This window comes from Triplophysa rosa, linkage group LG1, assembly GCF_024868665.1.
Source record: "Triplophysa rosa linkage group LG1, Trosa_1v2, whole genome shotgun sequence".
In the NCBI taxonomy this organism is placed as follows: Eukaryota; Metazoa; Chordata; class Actinopteri; order Cypriniformes; family Nemacheilidae; genus Triplophysa; species Triplophysa rosa.
Genome location: NC_079890.1, coordinates 32,458,127 through 32,485,356, shown reverse-complemented (window position 1 = coordinate 32,485,356; position 27,230 = coordinate 32,458,127). Strand labels below are relative to the sequence as shown.

Sequence of the window (27,230 nt, the reverse complement as noted above, 5' to 3'; positions counted from 1 at the left end):
CCCTATAAATAGCCAGGAACACCCTACAAACTGCATAGCAACATGCTAACCACTAGCCTACTCTTAAAGAAATAGTTCAGTCAAAAACGAAAATTCTCTAATAATTTACTCACCCTAATGCCATCCCGGATGATTTCCTTTCTTCAGCTGAACTCAAAGATTTTTAATAAAAATATCCATAACTTTATATCCATGTGTAGGTTACAACTTGTCAAAGCTCCAAAAAGCACATCCATCCATCATAAAAGTAATTCAAATGACTCCCGTGAAGCAAAATGTTACACGTATGTGGGAAAACCTAATATTTTGAGCTTATTTATGGAAATTGAAACCAAAACCAACCTTTAAGAACAGTAAATTAAAACATGGTAAAACGTCAATAACTTCAAATCTCATTGTTTCTTATGTTTATTGTGACTAAATATATGACAAGTACTTATAAGACTAAAAAACAAAAACCAATGAGATTTCAAGTTATTGATAGGTCACCATATTTGAATTTAGCGTATTCCTGGGTTTCAATTTCACTAAATGACCTCACAACATTAATAGTTATCCCCTATCGTTTCACTTCAGAAGACATTTATTAACCAACGAGTCATTTACGGTTACTTTAATAATGTGCTTTTTGACTGAATGTTCTCTTATTTGTAAGTCGCTTTGGATAAAAGCTTCTGCTAAATGAATAAATGTAAAAGGATTTTTAATAAGAATTTGTGGGAAATAAGGGTCACATCTCTCAACATCATCAATATACTGTGACATTACTTTAAAAGCGCAATGGCTAACAAAGCAATTTATCAAAGAAAGTGTCCTTCTGTCAAAACAACGGCACTGGTGACAGATAACAGCTCTGTCCTATATCTCCTCGGAGACTCTCACTTCACAACAGAGTAAAATAAACACGTCCGCTCAAAGAAAACCTCTATCTTTATCTCTGTCAGTAGCAGCCTTTTCTAGTTCAGCATGCAGCCTTCCAGCTCCGCTGTGCTCTGATCAGCTGGGTTAATACATCAAACCAAGTGTTTGCCCCATTTAAAGACAATAAACATGACAGGTTACTGCAAGCAGATTGCCAATCAGAAGCAAAACTGCTATTTTTCAATCTTAGGGTTGGGGGACAAATACTGCACATTTATGTTTTCATTTTATGTTTCCTGGATGCTGATTTGTGCTTCTGCCTACTTAAATATCACACTATTCTTTGAAATTAAAACAGTTTAATGTACTAGGCATCATTTAACATGTTTTTAAGATCATAAATGTAAAAATCATAAATGTGCAGCATATGTCAGCTTTACAGGAGCATAATTAAAATCAAACGGCTTAATTGAACTCTGAGCTATTGTTATGAGTTATTAAGACCGACAGTACATCAGCTTAAACTCAGCTGCCCTAAGCCTGACTGTACCATATGGTAAACATCACACATCGAGTCAAAAGTGTGCCACAGTGTCATGCAAAACTGAGCAGGTAGTGATGTGTCAATGAAACATGCCAGCGTGGTGACGTGCCAGCGTGGTGCTCCTCTGACAGAGCCTGTTGCTCCCAGGACACAAATCTGTTATTCTGTTGGGTTTCCTCTTTGGTTCACTGCTTTTATGGCTCCTCTATTCTCAACGCATGCTCATTTGCATCTCATTTTTAGATGAGGCAGGGGTTAAAACTTCTGGTGTGGAACTGATTGCTTCCGTGGAGGTATTGGAAATGGAGGTACAGAATGCACTCCTCCGATTGCTTGCACGTTTATGACGTAATGAGAAGATGATACGAGGACGTTTCCCTTTCAATTGAGAGACACAAAAGCAGAGCAGCTGGAAATCTACAGTAGGAGGAAGCAGAGAAACGACACCCATGATCTAAAATATCTCAACAAAGAACTGGATTTGCATTTCTTAAAATACAAGTGCGTGCACAAGAACAGTGGTAGTGGTAAGGTTTTAGGTAAAATGTGGCAGAATGGCAACACTCTTAAAGGAACAGTTCACCCAAAATGAAAATTCTGTCTTGATTCAATCACCCTCAAGATGTTCCAAATCTGTATCAATGGCTTTGTTTTGATGAACGCAGAGAAAGATATTTGGAAGAATGATTGTAACCAAACAGTTCTTGGTCACCATTGACTACCATATAGGAAAAAATTGCTTTATGATTTGTTTGTTCTGTTGGACACAAAATAGGATAAAACAGAAAAAAGCAAACAGTTTTGGGGCACTTTTGACTACCATTGTAATTTTTCCTATTATGGTAGTCAATGGTGGCCAAGAACTTTATGGTTACAAGCATTCTTTCAAATATCTTTCTCTGTGTTCATCAGAACAAAGACATTCATACACGTTTGAAACAACTAGAGAGTGACTAAATGACGACCGGATTTTTCGTTTTTGGGTGAACTGTCCCTTTAAAAAAGGCGCTTCAAAAGGTTATACAGCGATGTCATAGAAGAACCATTTTTGGTTCCCAAAAGACCCATTCGTTTAAAGGTTCTTATAAGAACCAATTCTTTTTTACTTTTTTATAACCTAAAGAACCTTTTTTGAACAACAAATAATTATTGGTGAAACAGAAACGTTCTTTGGACGTTCAGCAAAAAAATGGTTCTATGCTATTGGGAAGCACCCAAAGGTCATAGGTTCAATTCTTTGCGAACACACATATTGACAAAAAAGTACAGCTTGAATGTGATGTAAATTGCTTTGGATAAAAGCATCTGCCGAATGGAAAAATGTGAATGTAGGTATTTGACTTTGATGCTGTTTTTAATTTATCTCAATTTGCTGCAGTTGTGACCCCTTGGTGCCATATAAACTAATGTAAAGAAAGAAAATCGTAATTGCTATTCATGAGAAAGCCTTATGACATTTATAATGTGCTCTTCGGGTCATTTCCACACACCTGTGGAAAACAGTTTAAATAGTCTGTATCCCAAGTGCTTTAAGCTGCATTAATTGCAAAAAAGGACACAAAATATCTCAAATATGAGAAAAATATATATAAAAAATATTAAAAGTGCTGGTAAGAGAGGGCTGTGATTATCCCCGGTGAAGTGTGACTGAAAGAATAAGAACAGGACATTGAGACAGTGTGGGACAAGTATTAATTGAGACATTACAAAGATCGCCAGAGGGGTCAAAACACATAACTGGTGGCCGGAGGAACAAAGAACGTTTGCAGTGTATTTGACATTGTCCAGACATGGCGCGCCTGGAGGGGAGGAGTTATGACCACCCGCTACGCAGAGAAAAGCTGAGCGAGTGCATACGAGCTGTGTCCAACACTCATGTGAACATTCATGCGTGTGACAAACCACACACCCTGCACAGTGTGCGCACACACATAAACCTTCTAAATCCACACAAAGACCTTGTATAGAAACACCACACTTCCTATTAAAATGGATCCATTACTCCATTTGGACAAAGCAAGCTAAGGTTTAACGTGTATTGTCATTCTGCATTCACACTGACAACCAGAACAAAATCCCTTCAACACAGAGACGTTCACACGAGACTTTGTATTGTGTCCCGATGAAAAGAAACATGGCTGAAAAAAGAAGAGAACAGAACGGAGACAAACACATTCTAGGGCACAATCACATCAGAATGGTTAGCTGGACTTGACCTAAAGACCAACACTGAGAGATCGAGATGCTAAGGTGTAGTGCATTGCTGCACGGTCGCTAAGGAGTTCAGAGGGGGTGTTGTCGTGTTGCTATGGTGTAATGGATGGTTGCTTATAGGTTGCTGCTCCACTGGATGACTGTGGGATTTTCATCCATTTTTGTCATCTGACAAGAAAATGAGTCCTATCGCTTGGAAAAGAAAACATTTTGTAATTCTTTTGTTCACCCTTATTTTGAGACTATGTGTCAGCGGTTTTGTGTCCAGAAAGTGGAAGTCAATGGGGTTCAATGTTGCTTGGTAACCAACATTCTTCAAAATATCTTCTTTTCTGCTCTGCAGAAAAATGAAAGTCATACAGGTTTGGAAAGACATTAGGATGAGTAAATAATGAAAGAATTTTAATTTTGGCTGCATTTATCTTTCCAGGTAACACGGAGAAAGATTAAACATTGTTCATTTACTATATTATCAATGTTGTAACAATCCAAAGTAGGCTGAAGTAACACTACCAAGTGTTATTGTAGTTATCTTATGATCAGCAAAATAAACCTCGAAAGTTTGATCTGGACTGCAGAGTACAACCAATCAGAATTACGTATTCCATAAATCCACATAATAAATTATAAGTTACGAGACACTAAATTCCCCATGTCTCTGTCTCAATGCCAGAAGCACATAAAACACCAGCCTGATCTCCATCCGCAGCAACATTCATCTTCATTCTCCATACATCAGTTGTAAGAGTAACTGATGGGGGGTGTGGAGGCTCTGAATGATTGCTCGTGTCTCTCCGCCCTCTGCGTCTGTATGGCGGGGTGAACAGGAGGACATTCGATGTGTCAGGGTGCCTTCATTCAGCAACCCCGTCCCCTGGGTAAATCAAAGGCTGCGAGGTACATGTTCTGGCTATAAGTAGTGCGACAGGCTAATTGTTTATTGCGGCTTTGGACAACTGTTATGGGGCAAAGGGTGCGAGAAACAATCAATAAAAGCGTGTCTGTGTGGGGCGGTGGGTTCCTGAGGCAGCATCTGTACAGAGCCCGGCCAAACAGCATGATCGCTCCCTCACACAGTCAATTAGCCGTATTAATTAGCTGTCCAATACATATCATTTAAAATCAATTTAGACCTCTTTATGGACTCTCACAGGCACAATTTCAAGCCAAATAAACCTGAAACAAACACAGCCATTTGTTATGCATAAGGAGGTGTGATATCGCAGACTTGAGATCTTCTTTGGGATAAACGGAACAAACAAAATATCCAGATTGAATGAAATAGGGACAAATACTATTGTCTATCGAATGTGAGGAAAAGACAAAGAAATAAAAAAGACAGAATGTTTTAGGTGATCAAAATCTAGACTAAATAAAAATGTTTTTGGCTTTTAGTATGCAAGTATTTTAGTATTTGGGTTAATGTTATTTGCCTATTTTAAAGGGATACTTCTCCCAAAAATGACAATTCTGTCATCATTTACTCACCTGCTTCGAGTTGTTCCAAATCTATATAAATTTAAGATATTTGGAAGAATGCTTTTAACCAAACAGATCTTGCACCCCATTGACTCCCATAGTAGGAAAAATTACTTTATCTTTTTTTTTGTTCAGTTGAAAACACAAAAGATATTTTGAAGAATGTAGGACAGCAAAAAGTTCTGGGGCACTTTTGATTACCATTGTATTTTTCCCTACTATGGCAGTCAATGGGGGGGCAAAATCTCTCGGGTTATAAGCATTCTTCCAAATATCTTTCTCTGTGTTCATCAGAACAAAGAAATGTATACAGATTTGGAACAACTCGAAGGTGTGTAAATGATGACAGAATTTTCATTTTGGGGTGAAGTGTCCCTTTAAAAGAGGGAGGGGCCCTTTAATACATCCCACCCTAAATTCCCGTTTCGGCCAAAACTGTCAAAGCATCGAACAAAGCTGCACATTTCAAAACACTTTAATGGGTCTTTAAAGTGAGTCCCTCCTTTGGTACTGGATTAAGATATTATGCGTGTCTGTGAAACACAGCCTGTAAGGCAGGGAAGCCAAAAAGGCCACAGAGAAAATCACACAGGGCAGTCAGAATCATTAAAGCTCCTCACAGAGAAGGACAGACTTGGTTTCCTGGCCAAACCAAACTGCTAAGACTGACACCAATTTGTACAAAGCCATCCGACAGTTCCCCAGGAGCACAGCCTCGCTGTCAGATCTCATGGAGCTCCACACCAGCATTGTGTGTAAATGTCAGCCAATTCACTCTGCTGAGAAAACATTCAAACTAAGACACTATTCAAATAACAATGACTACAGCCCTTCAAATATAAATCCAATCAAAGACTTTTAGCCTTTTGTGTGTGGCTTTTAATGTAATAAATCACAAACAAATGTCTTGCAGGAAGCTAATTGTTACTGACTTTTCTCCAAATGTGTACACAACAATCTTCTTTATTGAACAAGCATTGCAGTTGTGTCTCTCTGTAGATCTTACTTATGAATGTAAGCTACTAGAGTTAGCTGTGTATTGTCCTACCCAGAATTCCTCTCAAGGTTACAGCATTCCATATAGCTTAAACTCGGCTGGAGTCTTTTAATGTCTGAACCACCAAATACAGACTTTGAGGATGATTGTGTCGTTCCTTTAGCAGACTGATACACACAAAAGAACCACACTAATGACCAAAAAGAAATAAACTCCGGACATATAAATATCGACTTCGCTCAAAATCGAATATTTGCTACTGCATAATGTGCTGTATATATACAATAATGTGCCGTGTATATCATGACTACTCAAGTTTTATCAAAGAGACATCACGTGACCATAATAGCACAGAAGACTTTAAAATTCAAACAAAATATTCATGCTAATGAATACCAGACACAGTAACACTATCAAGAACTAACATCAATGACACACTTTTGCAGAAAGGGACCGATAATGCCGTTTCTATAAAATAAGATTTAAAAAAATGCATACAGATAGATTGTTGTTGAAGGTATTCTTAAAGTCTATTAAGACCAAAGACTAGCAGAACTATCTAGGGGAATATTTGAATCTCAGACTTAAAAGACTAAATAATCAAAAGGATATATTATCAGGAAAAAAATAAGAAAACCCACTGCAACAAGTAGTACTTAAGACATGAGCTTAGCAAAAAAACATTTTATGCAACCCCTTACACTTCGGACATGTTAATAATAGGATTTTGGACACAGGGCTTATAAGATCAAGATTTCTCTGTACGAAACCCAGAAGTCTATATAAAATGCTCTGAAGAACCTGGGAGGAGAAATACATACACATAGATTAAAACTGAGAGGGAGGGCGAGAGAGAGGGGTCTTTAGATCATGCACTGCTCTAAACCTGCATAGTAAAGATCTTGCGGTGTGAATTCCTAAGCAGCGAGCCAGCAGGACTAAGGATGAATAATTTATGATGGCCCTTTGCTCAGTGTCAGCAGCTCCTCTGGACGAAATGATATTTATGAAGTCCCGTGGGCAGGGAGGGGTCCTGTTCCGATGGGAGAAAACCTGCCACTGATTGAGGGACGCAGAATGAGAAGATGCTAGTCAATGTCCAAGGGATATGAAGAAATGTGCATTCATCAGCAAAGCAAAACAAGAGCTGGATTATCTGTGAAACGGACATATGGGTTGTTACACAGTATGGACAAATAATTAGTCCCAAACAAAATCTGTCTTGGACAACATTAAATATTACAGAATCGGTTCTGGGTTTTTTTCCCACAATTAATTTTAATTTAATGTGGTATATCAGTCTAGTAGAACTGGAACTGCGAAAAATGCAATAATATACAAAGACGCAGGTTGACAAGTATTCTGCATATAGCACACCGCCAGATATATTTTGTTTTGTTTTATGTCTTGAAATTGAGGTTTTGATAGAGGAACACAAGAGGAACCCTGGACATGCATCAAATTCCACGCAGCCATCGTTTCAGAAAGATTCTTGGATCATACGCTCCTTATAATTGGAATCTTGTGGTGTTTTTCCATGACCTTTTTTTCCCTAGAAAGAAACGGATACTAGAGCGTAACGTCCACATTATCACCGTTTCCAAACTCTCAGTGAAAGACATGTCGAGCTAAATCAAACCGTTTGAGATGGCTTCGACTCAACATGTAAAAATATCTAAGACCACACGGGGTTCCTTTAATTACAGAGCGTGAAGATGAGAAATTACCTTTTAAAAGCTAGAAGCGTCTCCGCATACCAACAGCCTGTAGAGTTAAATCACTGCACGACCAGAAACAAAAATCAACTCAAAACAAGTTTCATTTGCATTTGAACACTTCGGCTCTGTTTGAATTATGTTTACATCCAGAATTGTAGACGCTTCTCGGTCACTACAGGCCACAGTGCAAAACTGATAGAAACCCAACCAAACCTTCAATCAGAAATCCACACTCAACCCACAGTTGTGACCTAAAATACAGTTTTTCCATTTCTTTGGAGTCATTTGCCATTCTTTTTTTCAAACTCTCCCTACACCGGAAGTCACATCACAACCAAATCCTAAAAACTGTCTTAGCGTGAAAGCTTCATTTCTGAGAAGTAATTCAGCATTGTGTGCCACCGCTTCATTACATGATCATTTCTTCAAGCACACGGAGATTTAGACATCTCATACACAGAGCACGGTCATTATTCATACACTATTCATGCATGACCCTCAGAATAAACACACAACCCTGCTGATGTGAGACTTTCTTTGGAACTGAAATATTTGCCTTCGCAGCAGCTGTACAGAAACATAGCATGTTATGGCAATGGGCGTATAACATCACTATGAATGGTGTTCTGCATACACATTCCTCTAAATGTGATTGGTCAAGTTGATTCTTTTAATTAACACTAGAAGTCTGTGACCATTAACAGTCAGTTCAATCATAATTAAGAAACAATTATAGTTCTTAGGTTTCTTTTATGTGTTCTGTTCAGCACAATCTAGAGCAGATGAAGTAAATCAGAGTAAATTATGATTACTGTGTCTGTTCATATAAAAAACTCTGATTTTCACAATCATTATGCATCATAATTTGGGAATAATATTTCATAGTCATGTACATAATAATTTACATGTATTGATTCAGCAAAGGCTTTTATCCAAAGCAACTTACAAACAAGAGAGTATTTAAAGGAACAGCACCCAAAAATAAAAATTTAGAAACATGATAGCAACTGAGACTACAATAGTACAAAATATTTAAATGGTAGTCAAATGTGCCCTAGAACTTTTTGTTGTCCTAAATTCTTCAAAATATCTAATTTTGTATTCAAAAAATTTTTTTTTCTATCCGTGGTAGTCAATGGTGCCCTGGAAATCTCAGTTGCTAAACATTCTTCCAAATATCCTTCTTCCTGTTCAACCAAACAAAGAAATGTATACAGTTCGTACGAAATGGGTTCTATTGGTCTAGTTTAAGTAGGCACCAAGCCAGGTCATAGTAAACTTCAAAAACACCCTAGTTACACCACAGAAATGAGATAACCGCTCAAAACACCTTAGCAACCACTTATCAACACCCATCATTTCTGACATCCCTGCAATTCTTTAATGATAGTCTTTATGAGCGTTTGGTGTCACTAAATTACACATAAATGAAGTAAAACAGTTCACAAAAGTTCGCAATAACAGGAGGAAAGACTAATGCGAAATTGGTGCATTTCCATCAAGTTCCTTGAGCAGATCATGGTGGTAATGGTAACCTAGTAACCAACCAGTAAATAAAAAAGATTTGGAAACCAGAAAGAAATCATCGATGGCAACAGCCGCTTAGTCTCGTGGGTTTAATCTTCGCTACGTCAGAATTGATTCGACAAATGCGTTTCCATCTCCCATTATTCGCGTTAACTGTTTTTCGCAAAAAAGAAAAACCACCTCAAGTGAGCATAAAAACCTATTGGCAAATTAACAGGTTTTTTTTTTTTAATTTGGAGTTTCCATTACTAGTTTCTGATGTGAAACATCAAAATGCGCATAAAACCAGGGTGATGGAAACCCGCCCATAGTCTCTCCACAAACCTGTTAAGAGATGAATATTATAACAGTCTAACCACAAAGCAGAAAAGTCTAAATAAAGCTTCACTCGACGATCTCCTGATCTAGCCAGACTGACAGACAGGCCCTACACATTTCCATAATTATAATAATTATATATTAGGCAAGGGAACGAATGTCCTCTCTAAACGGATTTCAGCACTATCTGAACACATTCTCAATGTCAGACATCGATAGCTCCTCCCCTCCGCTTTCCAACAGCCTCTTCTACATATTCATGACTCACAGAGATCAATGAGCTGCCAGAAAGACTGATGGACAGAAGCAATCGCCTTTAGGATGACAAACACCAGCCCTGGAAATTATTCTGAGCCGTCTGACAAATGAAAAGAGCATGTGCTAATGGAGAGAGATGATATGAATTAAAGGAACAGTTTATCCAAAAATTCTCATTGATGGGAGTCACTCCAAACTTATACAGCATTCTGTGTAATGCAAAAGGTCATATTAAAGAATACCCTGGTTATTCTCTCATGTTTTAAAATAAAACAAGAATTGGGGTTTTAAATTGAAGTCAAGGTCTTCTAGTTTTATTCAGGACGCACCATTCGCTTTTACTAAATGACTGTTTCATTTAAACTGAAAGAAAATGAGATGTAAATTTCAAACAGCTAATGCACAAAGCTTAAAGCAATATTCAAACAGTAGAGAAGGAAATTTGGTACCCAAACCCATACATAATCTTCTTAATTTACATTTGCAAAATTGATGCTGGCAGTGTATGCACACATTACTTAAGTCTCCATTCACTTAATGACTTCTAAAATAACAAGTTGAACTGAAAATAGCCATGTTTCTAAAACAAGTTCGGCCGTCATTTTGTGTTCGAGTTGAGGCAGATGAGGTGTATCATCATTAAAGTCACAGATTCATCACTTTTTTTTAATCTTAATTTATCACCACTTTCCACAACTCTAAACTAGCAATACAGTCCTGGCTCAACTTCTGACCCCTCTGCATTGTGCCACAGCTAAACGAGATGAAAAAAAAACATGGATCCTTCAGCACAGCGTGACCCCGTCTGAGGCTTTGTCCGAGGTGACCTCAAAACAAAACATGAAGAAGCATTTAGATTAAAACATCATTCAATGACAGTCGGCTTTGTTACACAACAAAGCAGACACCTTCCTGATGCACTTGGCCAAATCAACAATAGCAGTAAGTCACGGTGCGAGAATGATGTATGCACTAAACCAGACTAGGCTAGTCAATGATGGGAACCACAGCGGAGAGAAGTGGGGGGCAGGGAGGCAGAATTTGCACCCTGTAGGATTTGAGGGGGGGGAAGAAAGTAGCATCCATTATTAATGCGAGTGGCTGCAAGGGGAAATGGATCAAATGTGTCTTTTGGTGGATCCACTATATCCAAAATCCATGAATTATTTGTTATTCATTTTGCTAGCTTTACCTTCTATATTCTCGCAGCCATTAAAATCTCATTTGGCATCACCGCCGACACCAAAGTGGTAGGACACCATATGGAAAGGTAGAGAAAACATCGTATTAGCATTTCCCAACAGCCCACGGTGCATTCGTAAGAAACACAGTGTCACACGCTGAATAATTCAATCACACTTATGGTAAATACCCATAAAACATACGGTGGAGACCATAATGGACATCCGGGTGTAAATGATACACGCTAAAGCAGCTATAGAGCAACCACAGCACATTTTATTCAACGTAACAAACTAAGGCGTGGTGGATGGGACGGTGACACGAATAAGTAACATCGAGCAGATGGGGAGGGGGTAAAAAAAGATATTGATTGTACCACCTCCAGCCTGAGATCAGCACAGGCTTGCAGGAAACGTCGGCAAAAATAGAATGTATGCAAGCCCAGAGGACAGCAGTTTACGCAAGCGCCCCCCCGGGACACAAACAAGCTTCAAATGAGCCTCCGCCGGTCACGCCACATATTCCAACCTGCTTCCATCCCCCCATGCCTTCACATAACAACACATCAAATGCTAAATGAAATTCAAATGGGAGCGCTGCACGACGGGATAGATGTTTCGAGTCATTGCCGAGGTTCTCAGGGGCCCAATACGGCACAGCTCCATAACCACTTAAGTACTGGTCAATTTTCCACAGAGATTCTGATGTGAAGTGTGGCAATGTGTGACTTCATGGCTGATCGATGTGCCGTCTTGCATTTCTGTTGAGATTCCACGGCAAAAGCGCACGGCATTTGCCTTTCCCCATGTGCCACTCGCGCAGGACCCTAATGATCGCATTTACTTGTTCATTAGCAGAAAGAATTCACTGGATGAAAATGGACGGCAAAGCTTGAAATGATATTAGGAAGGTTTTACCTTGAGTAATTCGGTTAGGAGGGTTCAATAACGACAAGCCGTATGAGCACCAGAGCTGGTCAAGGACCCGAAATCAATTTGTGCAGAACAAAGCGGGAGGAATGAGCGAAGGTTTAGCCCGTGTAAGGTAAATCTCATTTTAGATCGAGATCGCTGCTTCAAGTACACTTACACAAGACTGCAAGCACTCTGAACTACTGAAAGACTAAACGGCTGAAAGGAAAGATGAATATAGTCAAGACAACGGGTTATGACTGCTCAGAAAGAGGATGATATCAAAACTTGTTAAATTGTAGAGTCAAACTGTGAGAGCTGTAACCAGCTTAGACATTGTTCAATATAGCTTTTTCAATCATTCTTAACCTATTACATTGGTATCCTGAATAGACTATATGAATAATACATGTTTACATCCTCACCTTGAGGTAAGCAAGTCTTAAAGGGACAGTTCACCCAAAAATGAAAATTCTTTATCATTTACTCCGTATGACTTTCCTTCTCTTACAGAACCAACAAAAAAAAAACCACACACATTTCAAAGAACATTGACTTTCGTTGTATTGACACAAAACCAGACATTTCTTAAATATCTTCTTTCTGTTTTCACAAAGAATCATATAGATTTTGAATAACATAAGAGTGATCAAATGATTTTGGGACCATCCCTTTAAATGTTATGATCAAAGCTTAAAAGGGGTGCTGAAGGGAAGCAACTGCTACACAATATAAACAGAACAACAAAAAAATAAATCTGTGCCCATGTCACAGTTTGTCTTCTATCACGGCCGCTGATGCTCACCCTCACTGTTTACTGGCTGGAGATAGATGCGGGGTCCAGATTTCCTAATGACTTCCTTCCTTTCACACAACAGTTTCCTCTCAGGAAATATTACTCATACAATCTGCTGCAAGCGCTGACCCAAAACCACAATACACAAGTCACCGTCTTTACTTAAATGTGAGTGTGCTTTAGCACTAAGATAAAGCTCACCAAAAATAAATTCCACGGGGGATGAGTTTACTGAACTCAAAACATCATTAAGTATAAAAACATTTTCAGATAACAGTGAAATGACAAAAATGACAAACAAATGAGTTTCATACTGCCATATAAAATTATACAAGCATGTCTTCAAATCAGATTTCTGCATCGACATTAATGGAAAATCCCCCAAAACACTTTGTAAAATACTGTCCTCCACACAGATTGGTTTTTGTTAGCTAAAGTTGTGTCATATATGTAACATCTCACGACTTATAACACCCTCAATCTTTATAACCCACACCCGTTTCATTCTGTGTGAGGTTCAAAATCCTGATCTACAGAACCCTTAAAGAGATAGCTCACCTACAGATCAAAATTCTGTCATTTATAAACCCTCATGACATTCAAAACCTTTATATGGCTCTTTCGTATGTGGAAAACAAACAAACAAACAAAATATATAGAGAAATGTCTCAGTAGTTTAGTTTCCATCCAGTTGAAATCAATTGTTTGGATCAAAATATCTTCTGCTTTCTGCAGAAGAAAGTCAGTCATGTTTTTTTTCTGAATTCTCTCTTTAATGCTCACCTATTTCTGCCTTTAAATCAAGCCTAAATAAATATAATAAATTAAGCTTATTATCAACAATCATCAAAGCACAATATACCTTCTGACCTAATAGAGAATATTACACACTTTAAATAATTGAGGTAATATAGGTTCCTTTCACGTCTATGACTGGAGCCTGTGAGCTCAGGACAGTTCAGCAGATTTAACCTAATTAGAAATTAATTATCACTGTAGCCAGCGTGAGGCAGCTCTATTGTCACTATGCATCTAAGGCTTTACCCAGTGGGGGCAATTGAACCCCTGACCCCTCCTCTTTTCGGCATGCAATACGAGACACCACCCTACCACCCTGACTGCGAACGGCTGTGCTGGGAATACGGCAGCAATTAAATAGACTACTGTATCTGGTGGGCTGGTTTGGGTGTGTAAGCTCACCACTTTACAGAAACTGGTAGTGTTTTTATTTTGCCCAAGAAAAGACTGATGCCACGATGACAGGAAATAGTATTCGACTGCAACCACCAATTATCCAATCACTCCGTTTTAGTGTACATGATTTTGCCTAATTCCCATAAAGTGGGGGGATTGTGCGAGTGTCTAGAGGTTAGAAATGCAAGATAAAAGTAAATCTGTGTATAATTGCGCCGCATAAAAAAGATCCCTCTTTAGAAGCTTCATGTAATTGCTTTTTGATGAACATAATGGGAAGGATGCTACAACCGCACCTCTGAAAATCATGGGAGTTTTCACTACCAAAATTACCTAATTACAGAAATCAAACCTTATTATGAGGTGAGTGGAAATCTTATTTGTGTACGGTGAATCCCAGGAAGATTCAGCCCTTGAATTGTGCAAATATGCCTGCAAATCACAGTCAAATATTAATAGCGGACTCGTCTTGTAGCTAATTCACTTCATTTGTGAGCACGAGTGATAAAGGCTATGTTTAACTACAGTAACCATAGTCTTTTGGTTTTATGTGAGGTTAAAACATAGCAACCACAAATTTACCGTGATGTTACTATAATTTAACCATGATATTTGTGAACATTTGTAAAAACTCTGCATACGAATGACAAAAATACAAGATAATTTCACTTTTACCATGGTTAATTTTCCTAAGGGTATGCACCTTGGCCATTATGCAAGCGGCAGATTGTAAAACAGGAATGACGGGTGCTCATAATCTGTGCAAATCTCCTGTGCTTTCCATAGAATAGCAGGAGCACTTTTTCAGCAGGTAGTCAGTCAAATGTGCATGATCATCAGATCTTTTGCATAAAACAGCTCATTAGGCATACGCAGAAACAGCTGGCCCTCACTTAATGACGCCCACGTGAACATGCTCTCTGGTATCATGCGACACATGTCCGAGAAGACAGTGCTGGAATGTCAGAAAGACTCTGCAGGAGCTTTCTCTGCTTTTTCTAGTGTTCTATTTTTTCTATCCCAGGGTCAGAGGTCAACGCTTCAGGTCGGGGACCTAGAGCAGCTGGCTTCCATCACTCCTGTCGCTCCTTTAGGGAATCGTGCACAGTCTACAAGTTACAGATGCTGCACCCCAATGACCGCTGCAACAGTGCTGAATAATGCAAAAACCGCATCCAAACTCCCACCGTCATTGAGGGTTACGTCAATAAAGGGCGATTCTGAAAGCAAATGAAATGCAGACGATGACAGGAGTAATTCAATTACTTTTATTAAATAATGCAAATTGAAGCATATGAAAAGCTTAACCTTGGGGTTTTAATAGGGATGTAACGATTCACTCAGCTCACTATGCGATGCGATTCACGATACTAATCTCACGATACGATTCATTCACGGTTTATTTTTACAAAATGAGTTGAGACAAATTAGGAATTAACAACTGCTCTTTTATTATTTCTTAAATGCTGCACGTTTCTTTGTGAAAGAAAAATAAAATATATTTTATGTCAAGTAACAAAAAGAATTCCAAATCGAATTCTAAATCAAATAAAAAATGAATAATACAAAAATCTCTTCAAAATAAACGAACTAAGACTTTGTCTGTGCTTTTATTGGATTGTTTTACATTTAAGAAATATCAACATATCCACGTTTTCCAAGTTTGCAGTAAACAGCTCAGTGGTTAGAGTATGGCGCTAACAACGCCAAGGTCTTGGGTTCGATCCCAGGGGATTGCATATACTTAGAAACAAATGTATAGGATAATGCGATGTAAGTAAGTGTCTGCCAAATGCATAAATGCAAATGTTAATGTAAACACAGCAGTCCCTGCTGTTCAAAACATGTATTGCGATTCAAATATCTCAACCAGCTTGAATCATCACATAATATAATCGATTTTCAACCGGCAAACTAGGGCTGTGCAAAAATATCGATACATGTAACTATTGCAATATTTTTTTTTTCGATAGTTTATCGATAGTGATACCTCTACTATCGATAATTTTTTAAAATCATGTCATATACATACGGCCAAAAGTAAGTGGAAGCGAGCATGGTGAAAAACATAAGAACGCTTGGAGCTCTCAGAGCTGATGTGTGGGTTTGCTTTGGTTTTCAAAATAAGTCATGGAGTAATGAGTTATATAAAATAATGCTGTTTGTAGGCTTCGCAAGTCATGACACAAGTCACTTGGCTACTGCAGTGCATTAGACAAAAAGTTTATTAAGAAAAGTAACAATGACATTTATTGTGCTTTCACGGATGTGACACCAGCACATTTACAGCACGGATGAACCAGAGGTTTTATTCTGCCCATGTTCAGTGTTTTAACTGTAATGCACCACAACAGCCAAGTGACTTGCGTGAGCCACCTTATTCCCCTGTGCTACCCACTTGAGGGGCGCAATCCACAGTTTGAGAACCCAAACCTCTGATCTAAAGGTCCATGCATCGCACATCATGGCCACTCTGCAGAGGTAAGGGATGGTTTTACACTTATCCTTACAGAAAACCCCCGGTGGTGCAAAGCATGTTGTATTTCTAGCTCTAGTTTTTACATTTTCTATTTAAAGTATTGCAATATATCGCAAATGTGTATCGTATCGAAATACATAGCAATATATTGTATCGTGACCCATCTATCGTGATATGTATCGTATCGGGAGGCACTTGCCAATACACAGCCCTACGGCAAACCCCTAACCCTTTTAAAGAAGAGTTTTGCATTTGTTTTCTGAGCAATCAGACTTTAACTTTTTCCCAGGTGGATAATTAAATAAATAAATTTAGGCTACGGCATAGGGTACGCGGCTCTGCGTAGGCTACGGCGTAGGTCTTACGCACGAGTATAAACTGAGCTTTAGAGTGACCTGTTTTGACTTCGGCCCAGGGGCGAAAACTGACAGAATATTATTAAATATTATTAATTCTAAATTTGAATTGTATAAATTAAATAAAAACATTTGAATTGTTTGTTTATTAATAATCATATCCAAATATTATTAAGAATATGCTCACGTGACGTCAGTTACGTTACGGCCATTACACTGCGTGCCAATATCGCTGTCTGTAGATTCTCTTCATGTAAATATGGCTAAACAGCTATCCATGCGGCAGTTTTTCAAAAAACTACATCCAGACAATGACGCTGAAGAACACACTGAGGCACCTGGAAATGAAGGTGAAATACACACAGCAACACCCAATGAGTCGAGTGCTAATGGCAGCATTTGTCCTTCAGCCTCCACTGATATTCTCACTCAGCCGGCTTCCGAATTAGTAAATCAAAACTGTCCACCTCCAGACCATTTTTACAAAAATTTGGAAAATCTGACAAGGTAGGACAATTCGACTGAACACAGGCTACTCAACCAGTGCTGGGAAAATATCAGATTACCGTAATCGATGGAAAGCCACGCTCCTTCAGTTCTTATTGGTATGAACAGTTTAAATGGATTTAACATAGCAATACAAAAAATGCCATATCAGGGCTCTAGAGTGCGACCAATTTGGTCGCACATGCAACCTTATTTCTCAATGGTGCGACTAAGAAAAATCTGAGGTCGCACCGGTGCGACCAGCCGTTCGAGGGAGAAAAAAAGTCTCCGCGACTCTGAAAGTCTCCCTGTGATTCAACAACAGACACACATTAGGCCCATATCGTGGTCTAAACCAATCAGAGATAGTGAAGGGCGGACCCCCCCTCTAATTGGCCGTGGTGCAGATTTTCCTGTACGTGTGTGTACCAGTATCAGATGTCGCGTTAAACGAAAATTCTCTGTCATTGACAGATTTTTTTTTACCAGTGACGGAAAAATCTGAAGGCCGTCCGTCCGTCCGTCATTTTGTCGGATTACAATGAGGGCAATTTGTAACTCCCCGTTTCCCTTCATTAGAGCGTGATATGCTCGCGAAGGGACGTGCGTGTTTTCACTTGTCATTGTTACTGACTAGACATATGTGACGCGATCTGGGAAAACCCGTCGGATGTTGCGCTGGGATGCGGGAAAGACAGTTCACCTATCAAAGTAAACCACATAACATGAAGAATGAAGGAGTATCAATGCACATTTCCCGCCAGTCCTGTGTAAACTACGGCATGCAAAGTTTTTTATACAATGTTTTCGTGAGATGACAGAGCTCCCCGTCTGCAGCACCGGGAGTTATCCGATCGCAAAACATACAAGGGATGATCAAAAGTCCAGACACTATGCACATGATAAACAACGTAAAACTTGCTTGACTGCTTATTAGTTGTTGTCCGTAATGTTTGCTAGTTTCCTTGTGTAGTGATAATGGCAGAGCTCTCATTCTTTAAGTGTGCCCGCACCATTTTCCTTACTTTCGTTTTATTCAAACGGTTTTGTACAGTATTTTTATAGACTTCAACACTGGGAAATGTTTTTTTATTAAATTGTTATTAGAGTAAGTCTTTTACAACTCTAAAGTGACTTTTACTTGTGATACTGGACTGTTGTGCTTTTATTTTCATCACTTAACTTTAAACCCGTTTTCCTCCAAATTCCGTTCCTGAAAATCCTAGCGCTTCAGCCGACCTCAGCCATAACTTTTGTTACATACACAAGATATGAGCAAAATAAAAACTGATTTGGAAAGGGCTTGAATATGGTATCAAAAACTGTAATATATAAATTTGCACCATGTGTTGGGTTTTCCCAGATCGAATCACATATGTACATAAACATTAAAACATTAAATATATAGATGAATATAAACAACAACGGCTTTATTGGGCATTCAGTTGTATTAAAATACAACAAGTTCCGAGACGCAATTACAGTGTGATGACGTCACGAACATACTAATTACCACCTAACGCCACCTGCACCATAGTGACGGGTAATAATAGATTATGACGGATTTTTTACGAGCCTGTCAGTCAAAATGACGGACAATAAAAAGTCTAGCGCAACCTCTGGTGTGTACGTGTGAAAATGTGTGTGCTGCAGTAAGACAGAGAGGGGAGGAGCCTATAGGCCCGTCAGTTAAACAGAATGGATGTAGCCGCGGATGATGAGAGAAGATGAAAAGAACGATTGACAACTTGTTCATGAATAATGTAAGTTAAGGCCTGATCGGTCCGAAAATCATAAGCAATGCTCTGACACGGAGCCATCAACCTCCCAGGTTACGTCAAGCCCTGGTCCATTTATCTTGAGATGTTTTAAGTTTAAATTTCAGTTCAGTGAAGCACTTTCAGCACCAACACTTTTTCAGTAAGTTACCTTTCTTGTAGAATTGTGCTTCAAATAAAGAACTTTATGTTGACCAGATTGTTAGTTAATCATTTACAAGTCAATTTTGCCAATATGGACAGCGATTTAAAAAAAAGTGAACTGGTAAAACTGCGGGGTTAAATGCGATGCGGTCGAAAATTTTGGTGCACCTAACCTTTGTGCTGGTGCACCTAAGAAAAAAAGTTAGGCGCACCAGTGCAACCAGTGCAAAAAGTTAGTCCAGAGCCCTGCATATTTTTAAAGCATGCAGAAATTTTCCTGAGGTGCACACAGAGTTTACTTTCACAAGAGACGGTTATAAAAATTGGAAACACCTCCGACCGGCCTGTAACAAACACGAGTCTAGTAAACCGCACGCAGTTGCGCTGACTTTTGATGCATACAGGGAAAGCCATGCACCGCAAAGCCATGGGACCTTGTTAAATCAACTGCATGGTGATGGCGTTTCATTTGTAGAGCGAAGTTTAGTGAATTGCATTTGACGCCACAGTGGGACAGAACACCGGTCCATCAATTTTTCTTAAGAATTACACCGGTTTAAAGGGTGATGCGAATTATTCCAGCGAATTATTATTTTACAGGCCCACCTATCATCTACTTTCTGCATCCGCCTCTGCTTCGGCCAACAAGGAACCGCCTAGCAACCACCCAAAACACCCTAGCAACCACACAGACATGCTCTGGCAACTACGCACAACGCCTTAGCATTTAGAAACAACCTTATATAAAAAACAAAACAAAAATAGACTTAACAACACTGTAACACGTAATGCTCACAAAAGCACATTGATCCTCCTCAGCCCTTTTATTAACTTTAATAACAGCTATATATCGACATAATATGATTCAATTTACACCTACATTAAAGAGGAACATGTTGTACACATTTCTCTTATAAAATATATAATTATCACACTCAAATTCGGTACACCCATTTTAAGAAATTCTCTAAACAAGATGTCCTACTTTATTTGTCAAACACTGCTTAGGGCAACCAATAGAAAATAACATATTAATCTACACATGGAGAGAAAATTCCCAGCGTTCACTTTTCCACACCTAAATTCCTAGGGTAATACAAATATAGGAGTGTTTGTTTTTGCAGTAGGCAGGTATGACAAGCCGTTTCTGGATATTTGTGATAAAACAAAGCGATCAGAATGGCAGATCTTAAATATGCTGCCAGGAGCCACAGGCTGAGTTCACTGGCACGGAGTCTCAGCAAACACACAATCTTCTGTGATACTCTGCGTACCCTACAGCTCTACGACGCACCGTGAGCGGTTCTCTTTGGGAAGGGACCCCGCAGTGCCCGTCATCAACGCTCAAACAATGTGCAACAGCAACGGGGGGCTGCAATCACCTTCAATGGTTTTTTCTCAGCATTATTCTGCTGGGCCACTTGGAACAGATGCACGCTGTACCTGACGTTACTCACGTATAACATTTGCAGAGATGTCTGAGAACAGGAAAACGGAAAGAGGGGAAATACAGCACAAGGTTACTGGAATGTATTATAATCAGTGGTGGGTAAGTTACTCTCAAAAAGTAATGAATTACTAGTTACTAATTACATATTCAACAGTGTAATTAGATTATTGTACAAATTACTCTCTCCAAAAAGTATTTAGTTACTTATTACTAATTACTTTCTATATCCTATATCAACCTTGATTAGTTAAGTGATTCAAGGATAGGCATGAAATGGCTCTTTTAATTCACTCAAATAAATAATATTAAACTACATAAAGTACTCTTATTAACTGACCAAAGTATTACAAATGTGAGAATTATACATTAAAGCAAAGATTTTAAAGTTAGACTTTGAATTTTGATGTCAATTCCACTATTGCACACACATATATTACACAAAGTATTTAGTTTAATTACATCAAAAGTAACTAATTAAATTACAGAAAAAATAAGAGTAATCCCTTACTTTACTTTTTCAAGGGAAAGTAATTAAATTACAGTAACTAATTACTTAGTAACTAGTTACACCCAACACTGATTATAATATATGTAAATACAGACAGAGGTTAAAATGTACTTGCACTTAATGGCTACTGAACCTAGAGTTTCTTCTACAGGTTAAAACAAATAATCTGATTCATTTCTGAGACTTTAAGTCAGAGCAAAGATTGAGGTATTATTAATATTACTTCATATTTATAAAAAATGACAGATTTCTACTCTCATCCTCTTATTTTCTACCAATGCATGCAATGCATTAAATGTTTATTAACACCAGCTCGACAGACATTCAGTCCTTTATCAGCGTTCATGTAACCCAGATATGTGCAAACTCTTTGAACAGGCCATAATTCTATCTTTATATCTCCCAATTAGACTATACTACATCTGTTCATATCTGGCTTACATTAAGCTTTAGATAAACTAGTGAACCATATGCATCATCAACGTATCGAGCAGGTGTGATAACTACAAAGTCTGGCCCTTTCAGGTTGCATGATTAAGTGCAATGCTAGAAAACAGGCCATAAGGAAAGTACTGGAGCCCTTTTCATGACAGCTGAACTAGCCGAGAAAAGATGGAGAGGACAATACTAATGAATGTGGCGATGGCTGCGAGCAGCCAGGCCGTCCTTGCATTGTTGGGGCGGAGAATGAAAGCTAAACGTTCAAACAAATTGGGTCAGCGAGAAATGGCTTCAAATAATAGTTTCAATTGGACTGCACCAGTGAGGCGAGCAACACGCAGTTTTGGTTTCCCACAGATGACACATCACAGGTCCTCAGGTCCGGCTTTGATATGATATTGAGGCAAACCCTGCACAATGTAATAGTGAAACTCTAGAAGTTCCGGAAAAAAATGATACACACATATATACACACTTACGCATTCACATATAGGCAGAAAGACAGATGAATGATGAAGTCCACCAGAAGCTCTGAGCAAGTTTTACGTCACTTCACCAACTCTGAGCATTCATATCACACATGCATCATAATCTTCTCCAGCTGCTCGGCTGGCAAAACCCACACCAGTAAGAATTTACCCACAAATAGAGGTCCACAGGGGCAGCATCCACTCACCACCCAAATGACGATCTTGACCACCAAACATTCCGTAGGCATGACCATTTCAACAACATTCCTCTGACAGAAATAAAAAGCCATACTCTACCTTATGAGGATTTGAGTAAGACTGGTCATTTTCTCAAACAGTACACTAAAATAGAGCACTCAGTAACATAATTACACACTACTGATGGTAATGCAGCAGAATTGACCGCTGTTGGCTTGGATCGTCCGTAATCTTTCCACTAATGTCATATAGCCTAAGCTCATCCTTTCAATAAATGGACCCGAATTTGTCACAAGTGGCTCTAACCACTCCTACTTCAATTTAGAGACTGATAACAATAAAGAAACGCTAGTGACCACATTTATTAGCATTAATGATGTTCAGAATTAAATACTTACATAGGGTATACTGTCTACAGTTTTTATTTAAAGGTAATTAAACATTATGCAATGCAACATACTTAGAAACAAATGTATAGTATAATGCAATGTAAGTCGCTATGGATAAAAGCGTCTGCCAAATGCACAAATGTCAAATGTCAATGTGAGACAAACATTTCAGATATGTTGTCATATAACTTACAATTAAACAAGTTACAAGTAATACATTATTTTATTATAGTAAATGTGATTAAACTTTAGTTATACCATGGTCTTTTTGAATACTCGATTCTGATTGGCTGGAAGGTGCGCATTAAAACCCTTTAACGCACAGGTAGCTCCAGTAAGTTTGTTTACATTTGAAATTTAACTGACAAAATCACTGTAATTTTCACCTGTTTGATCGAAAATTTCACTGTAAACATCAATAAAAGATTTAACTTGGCAAATGACCATGGTATAAGTGGGATAATCCACAGCTAGCCATGCGTTAAAGGATTTTAATCCACTTCGCAGAGGCAAAGTGCTCCGCTTCGCGTCGAGGTGGTTCTTGGCCTCCACGTCATGCATTAAAACCCTTTAACGCACGGCTAGCTGTGGATTATCCCTTAATTAAACTATAAAATAGAATAGTTCATTTTGTAAGGGGTCTTCTTCTCATCTAGCTTTAACACTTTTCACATGTTAAACATGTACACTGTGCTTATTATTGGTTCTTAAAGCGACAGTTCACCCAAAAGTAAAAAACAAATAAAACAATTCTTGGCCGCCATTGACTACCATAGTAGGAAAAATTACAATGGTAGTCAAAAGTGCCCAAGATCTGTTTGCTTTTCTACATTCTTCAAAATATCTTCTTTTGTGTTCAACAGAACGAAGAAATTTATAAAGCAATTTTTCCTACTATGGTAGTCAACGATGGCCAAGAATTGTTTGGTTACAAGCATTCTTCCAAATATCTTTCTGTGTTCATCAGAACAAAAACATTTATACAGATTTGGAACAACTTAAGGGTTAGTTAATGATTCCTTTTTTTGGATGAACAGTTCCTTTTAGGGAAAATATGAAATGCTCCCTCATTTGTAAGTCACTTTGGATAAAAGCATCTGATAAATGGATAAAGTAAATTAATAAGTTATTTCAATAAGTTATTTCAAATGCTTAAACTTTTGACAGTCCCAAAAGAGTTCAAAATTACAGTTGATATAGTTTCCTGAAATGGAAGCTCATGTCATGTGCCATGCATTATGGGACGGGGTATCAATTCCAAAAGAAGCATGCTCTGATCGTACTCTGCAATTTTAGGTAAATGTAGCATGTCTTCTGATTTGGCGCAATGTGCACAGTTTACATCTGCATACCCCATAGTGAGCAGCTTATTGTTTTGAACATCAGACATGGTCAAGGACAAAACAAAGCTTTCGTCTTCTCATAAAGAATCCTAAAGGACATGCTGACAAATATCAGGTCAAATTATTCATCAGCACTTCTGCCGCCAGTACAATAAAACTCTTCCATCAATCACAGGCCATTTACATGCAGCTATCAAGCCTTCGTTTACACATTAGGCAATTAGCCAAGGGCCCATTGTCCATCTAAATTAATAAAGAACGCTGAAGGCTGGATCTCTCAGCTGGAGGTTATTGTAACGCCCTATTTCCAGTGTGATTCAATTGCTGACAATTCTGAATTTATTACAGTGATATTGATCCTCTTTGTTCCCCAGACATCTGAAAACATGCAGCTGCAACAGTTGTGATGACTCCATATAATGATCATAATGCACAACAGTAGACTGATACGGGGGCAATCAAGCTATCGTGCCGAGCGGATACTACCACCAGCTGCAAGCAAACATTTCAGTGCTACACATTTAGACCACAGTGCTCTTGCATAGGATAAATACTGCAATGCTCATACAACAAAAGCAAAAAATAACATTTTCGTAAACAAAAAAGTATCTATGGTAGAAAAATACCATCCATTATATGCATTATGGCTTAACACGACTCCTGCATTTGGGGAGGTCTGCGAGGAAGCAGATATCTTACATTGCAGAGTGGTTGCAGACGGGGTTGTGTGTTTATACAGTTTAGCATGCTGTTTACATTGACCGCAGGGAAGCCATCAACAAACAATTCTCTCACAGCAGGATAACGCCGATAAGACGGGATGTAAACAGAATGCACTGACAACTTTTCTAAAAATTCCTCATCTCAACACATGCCAGTTTCCTTTCCGGCACACTGAAAAGTTGGAACGTGGTTATCGAGATGTTAGCGGCCTGACCTTTACCAAACTGCTTATGGTTCGCATTTGTGTGATTTAGGACCTCGGAAAACGTGTTTCGCATAAACAGATATTTTCAGAAGTGGACCCCACAATTAGTAACTTGAAACTCACTGGCATCGCATGTAGGTCCAATTCTCTGGAATCAATCAAAACTCCCAAAGGAACTCCCTGTTCTCCCCCCCTAATCTCCTGGTTTTATTACTTTCCAGACAGAGCCTGCCCATTGCACCCAGCCCCCCATTCCTCTCTTTTGTACTGATCTCCAGCAAAGCCTGTGATTTTTACCCCAGCACATTGCTTTTCATGCAGCAGCAGAGCCTCTTCCATCAGCCTCGACACGCAAGAGAAACCAGCCGCAAACTCTACTACCGCCTGTACTCCTCGTACGTGATCCCAATAAAGAACAACCGGCCGAACAGATTCCAACATGTTGCTGAAACAAATTAGTCAAAATGATGAATCGCACAAATGAAAAGCGAGCTTTTTCGGTTGCACTGTAAACAAAAAGAATGTAAAACAAAGACAGTCGTTTGGGAATCTCGTGCATGAAAATTACAACCTTTCTTAATTAAAAAAAATGACAGCAACAGTGCATCTCAGGCAAAGTGTGTTTTTGGTCTCAAAATGAAGTCATTCGATTTCACTCATCTAGTCAGAACTGTGCCCATGTGAAAATAAACAGGTCAGACATTCTCCCCCCCCAAAAAACCTTTTCTTTCATGTCTGGATCAACAAGACACAATTCAATCTTGACTGAATTAAACAACAAGAGTTCATTTCTAACACCCAACATAAGAAATGCACGCAACCCCCTTCTTGCATGACATACTGACAAATGTAAAATTAACACTTGGACGTCTAAAAAAATGCATGTAACACCTTCTTGCGCGATATAACGAAAAATGTAAATGATTTCACACAGAAAGAGTGTGGGAGCTGTAGTGACACTCCAACAGTGTGTGAAATACATTCCATAAGCACTGATCGTCAAACAGGCACGAGGTTATTATCCTATAATAAATGAGACTTGGGTTATTATTTTCTGGTTTTGGTCACTTGTTTTATTGGAGAACCAGCTGAGTAGTCTATTTACGTGAATGCGAATTAAACCTAAATACAATTGCTCTGATGATAGAAATGTTGCAAAAATGAGCACTGCAAACTGTGCGTGCAGAATAAAGTATAGTATTCATAACGTTAGGTGTGTAAGTGAGTTGAGAAGGTAAGTCACAAACATTCACCGCTTCCCTTTCTTGCATATACACGTAATTCACATTCCCGAGAAACACGCAGGTAGCGCTGCAGAAAGCTTTAAAGACCCTTCATGTCGATCTTACCTTTCTCAGCGTGTGAAAGCGTGATCGTGAGGCAGAAAACCGCGACGAGCAGCCGCTCCGCCATCACTTTAATCACAAGTCAAAGAAGTACCAAAAGCCTCGGACGCGATCCGTGTTTAAAATCCGCCTGATCGAGCGCTCGGGTCGGTTTAGTAGCGCAAACGCATCCGGAACGAGTCACTTCCGAAAGTTGCCGCTGGAAACATGAAGCTCGCCGAAAGGGAAGACGCGATCGGCCGGAGAAACGCGGTTTAAAACTTCAACAGGCTGCACAGCCAAATCAAAGTCAATCCATATCCGCGAGATTAAAAGGACCCCGAGCTGGAAAAAATCGAAACCGGGGACGTCCGCCTAGACATTGTGCGTAAAGGTGGAGGTAGACGGTGAGCGTCAGTCCCGACTGTAGGAGATATTTTTTACTGATCAGAGCGCGCGAGAGCGAGAGAGCGAGCGAGCAGCAGGAATTCAGATCGGATCATTGGAAAACAGGGAACGGATCGCACAACCATGCGGATTTATGACACGTAGCCATTTCAAAAGCCCGGAATGGCCATCCTATCTGATTTTCTTATCTTAATGACTTTCAAGTTTGTCTTTCATGTGTTTACGCGTTGCATCTCACAAGATTTTTTGAGCGTTGACTAGTTTAAACAAAACAGATTTAAAAACACAAAAAGTTCACATATCATTTATCCTGTTTTAAATCTCCAATACTGTTTTGAAAACGTTTGGTACGAATACTATATACTTTAGAAATGTTTTGAATTCTAAAACTAACATATACCAAAGATTGTTATTCAGAATTATATAATTTTAAATTCAGCATGTTTTGCTTTCATAAGCAATGTCTGCTTCTATGCATTCCGTATAGTTACAAAACTAGATATAATTATAACATTAAATTATGTTTAA

The 27,230-nt window shown here is 38.8% G+C and overlaps 1 protein-coding gene across 12 annotated transcripts in view; it reads right to left on the bottom strand.

Annotated features, from left to right (window-relative positions):
- neo1a (neogenin 1a) overlaps positions 1-26,896 on the bottom strand; it is a 136,875-nt gene extending 109,979 nt beyond the window's left edge. For 4 of the 12 annotated variants that reach the window (XM_057333436.1, XM_057333521.1, XM_057333514.1 and 1 more), the window contains exon 1: positions 26,319-26,894. In XM_057333436.1, coding sequence (XP_057189419.1) covers positions 26,319-26,382 — 64 coding nt within the window. In that variant the 5' untranslated portion in view covers positions 26,383-26,894. Of the gene's footprint in view, positions 1-26,318 lie in introns of all 12 variants that reach the window. The other 8 variants (XM_057333427.1, XM_057333445.1, XM_057333455.1 and 5 more) reach the window with 5 other exon arrangements.
- Between the last annotated feature and the right edge of the window lie 334 nt (positions 26,897-27,230).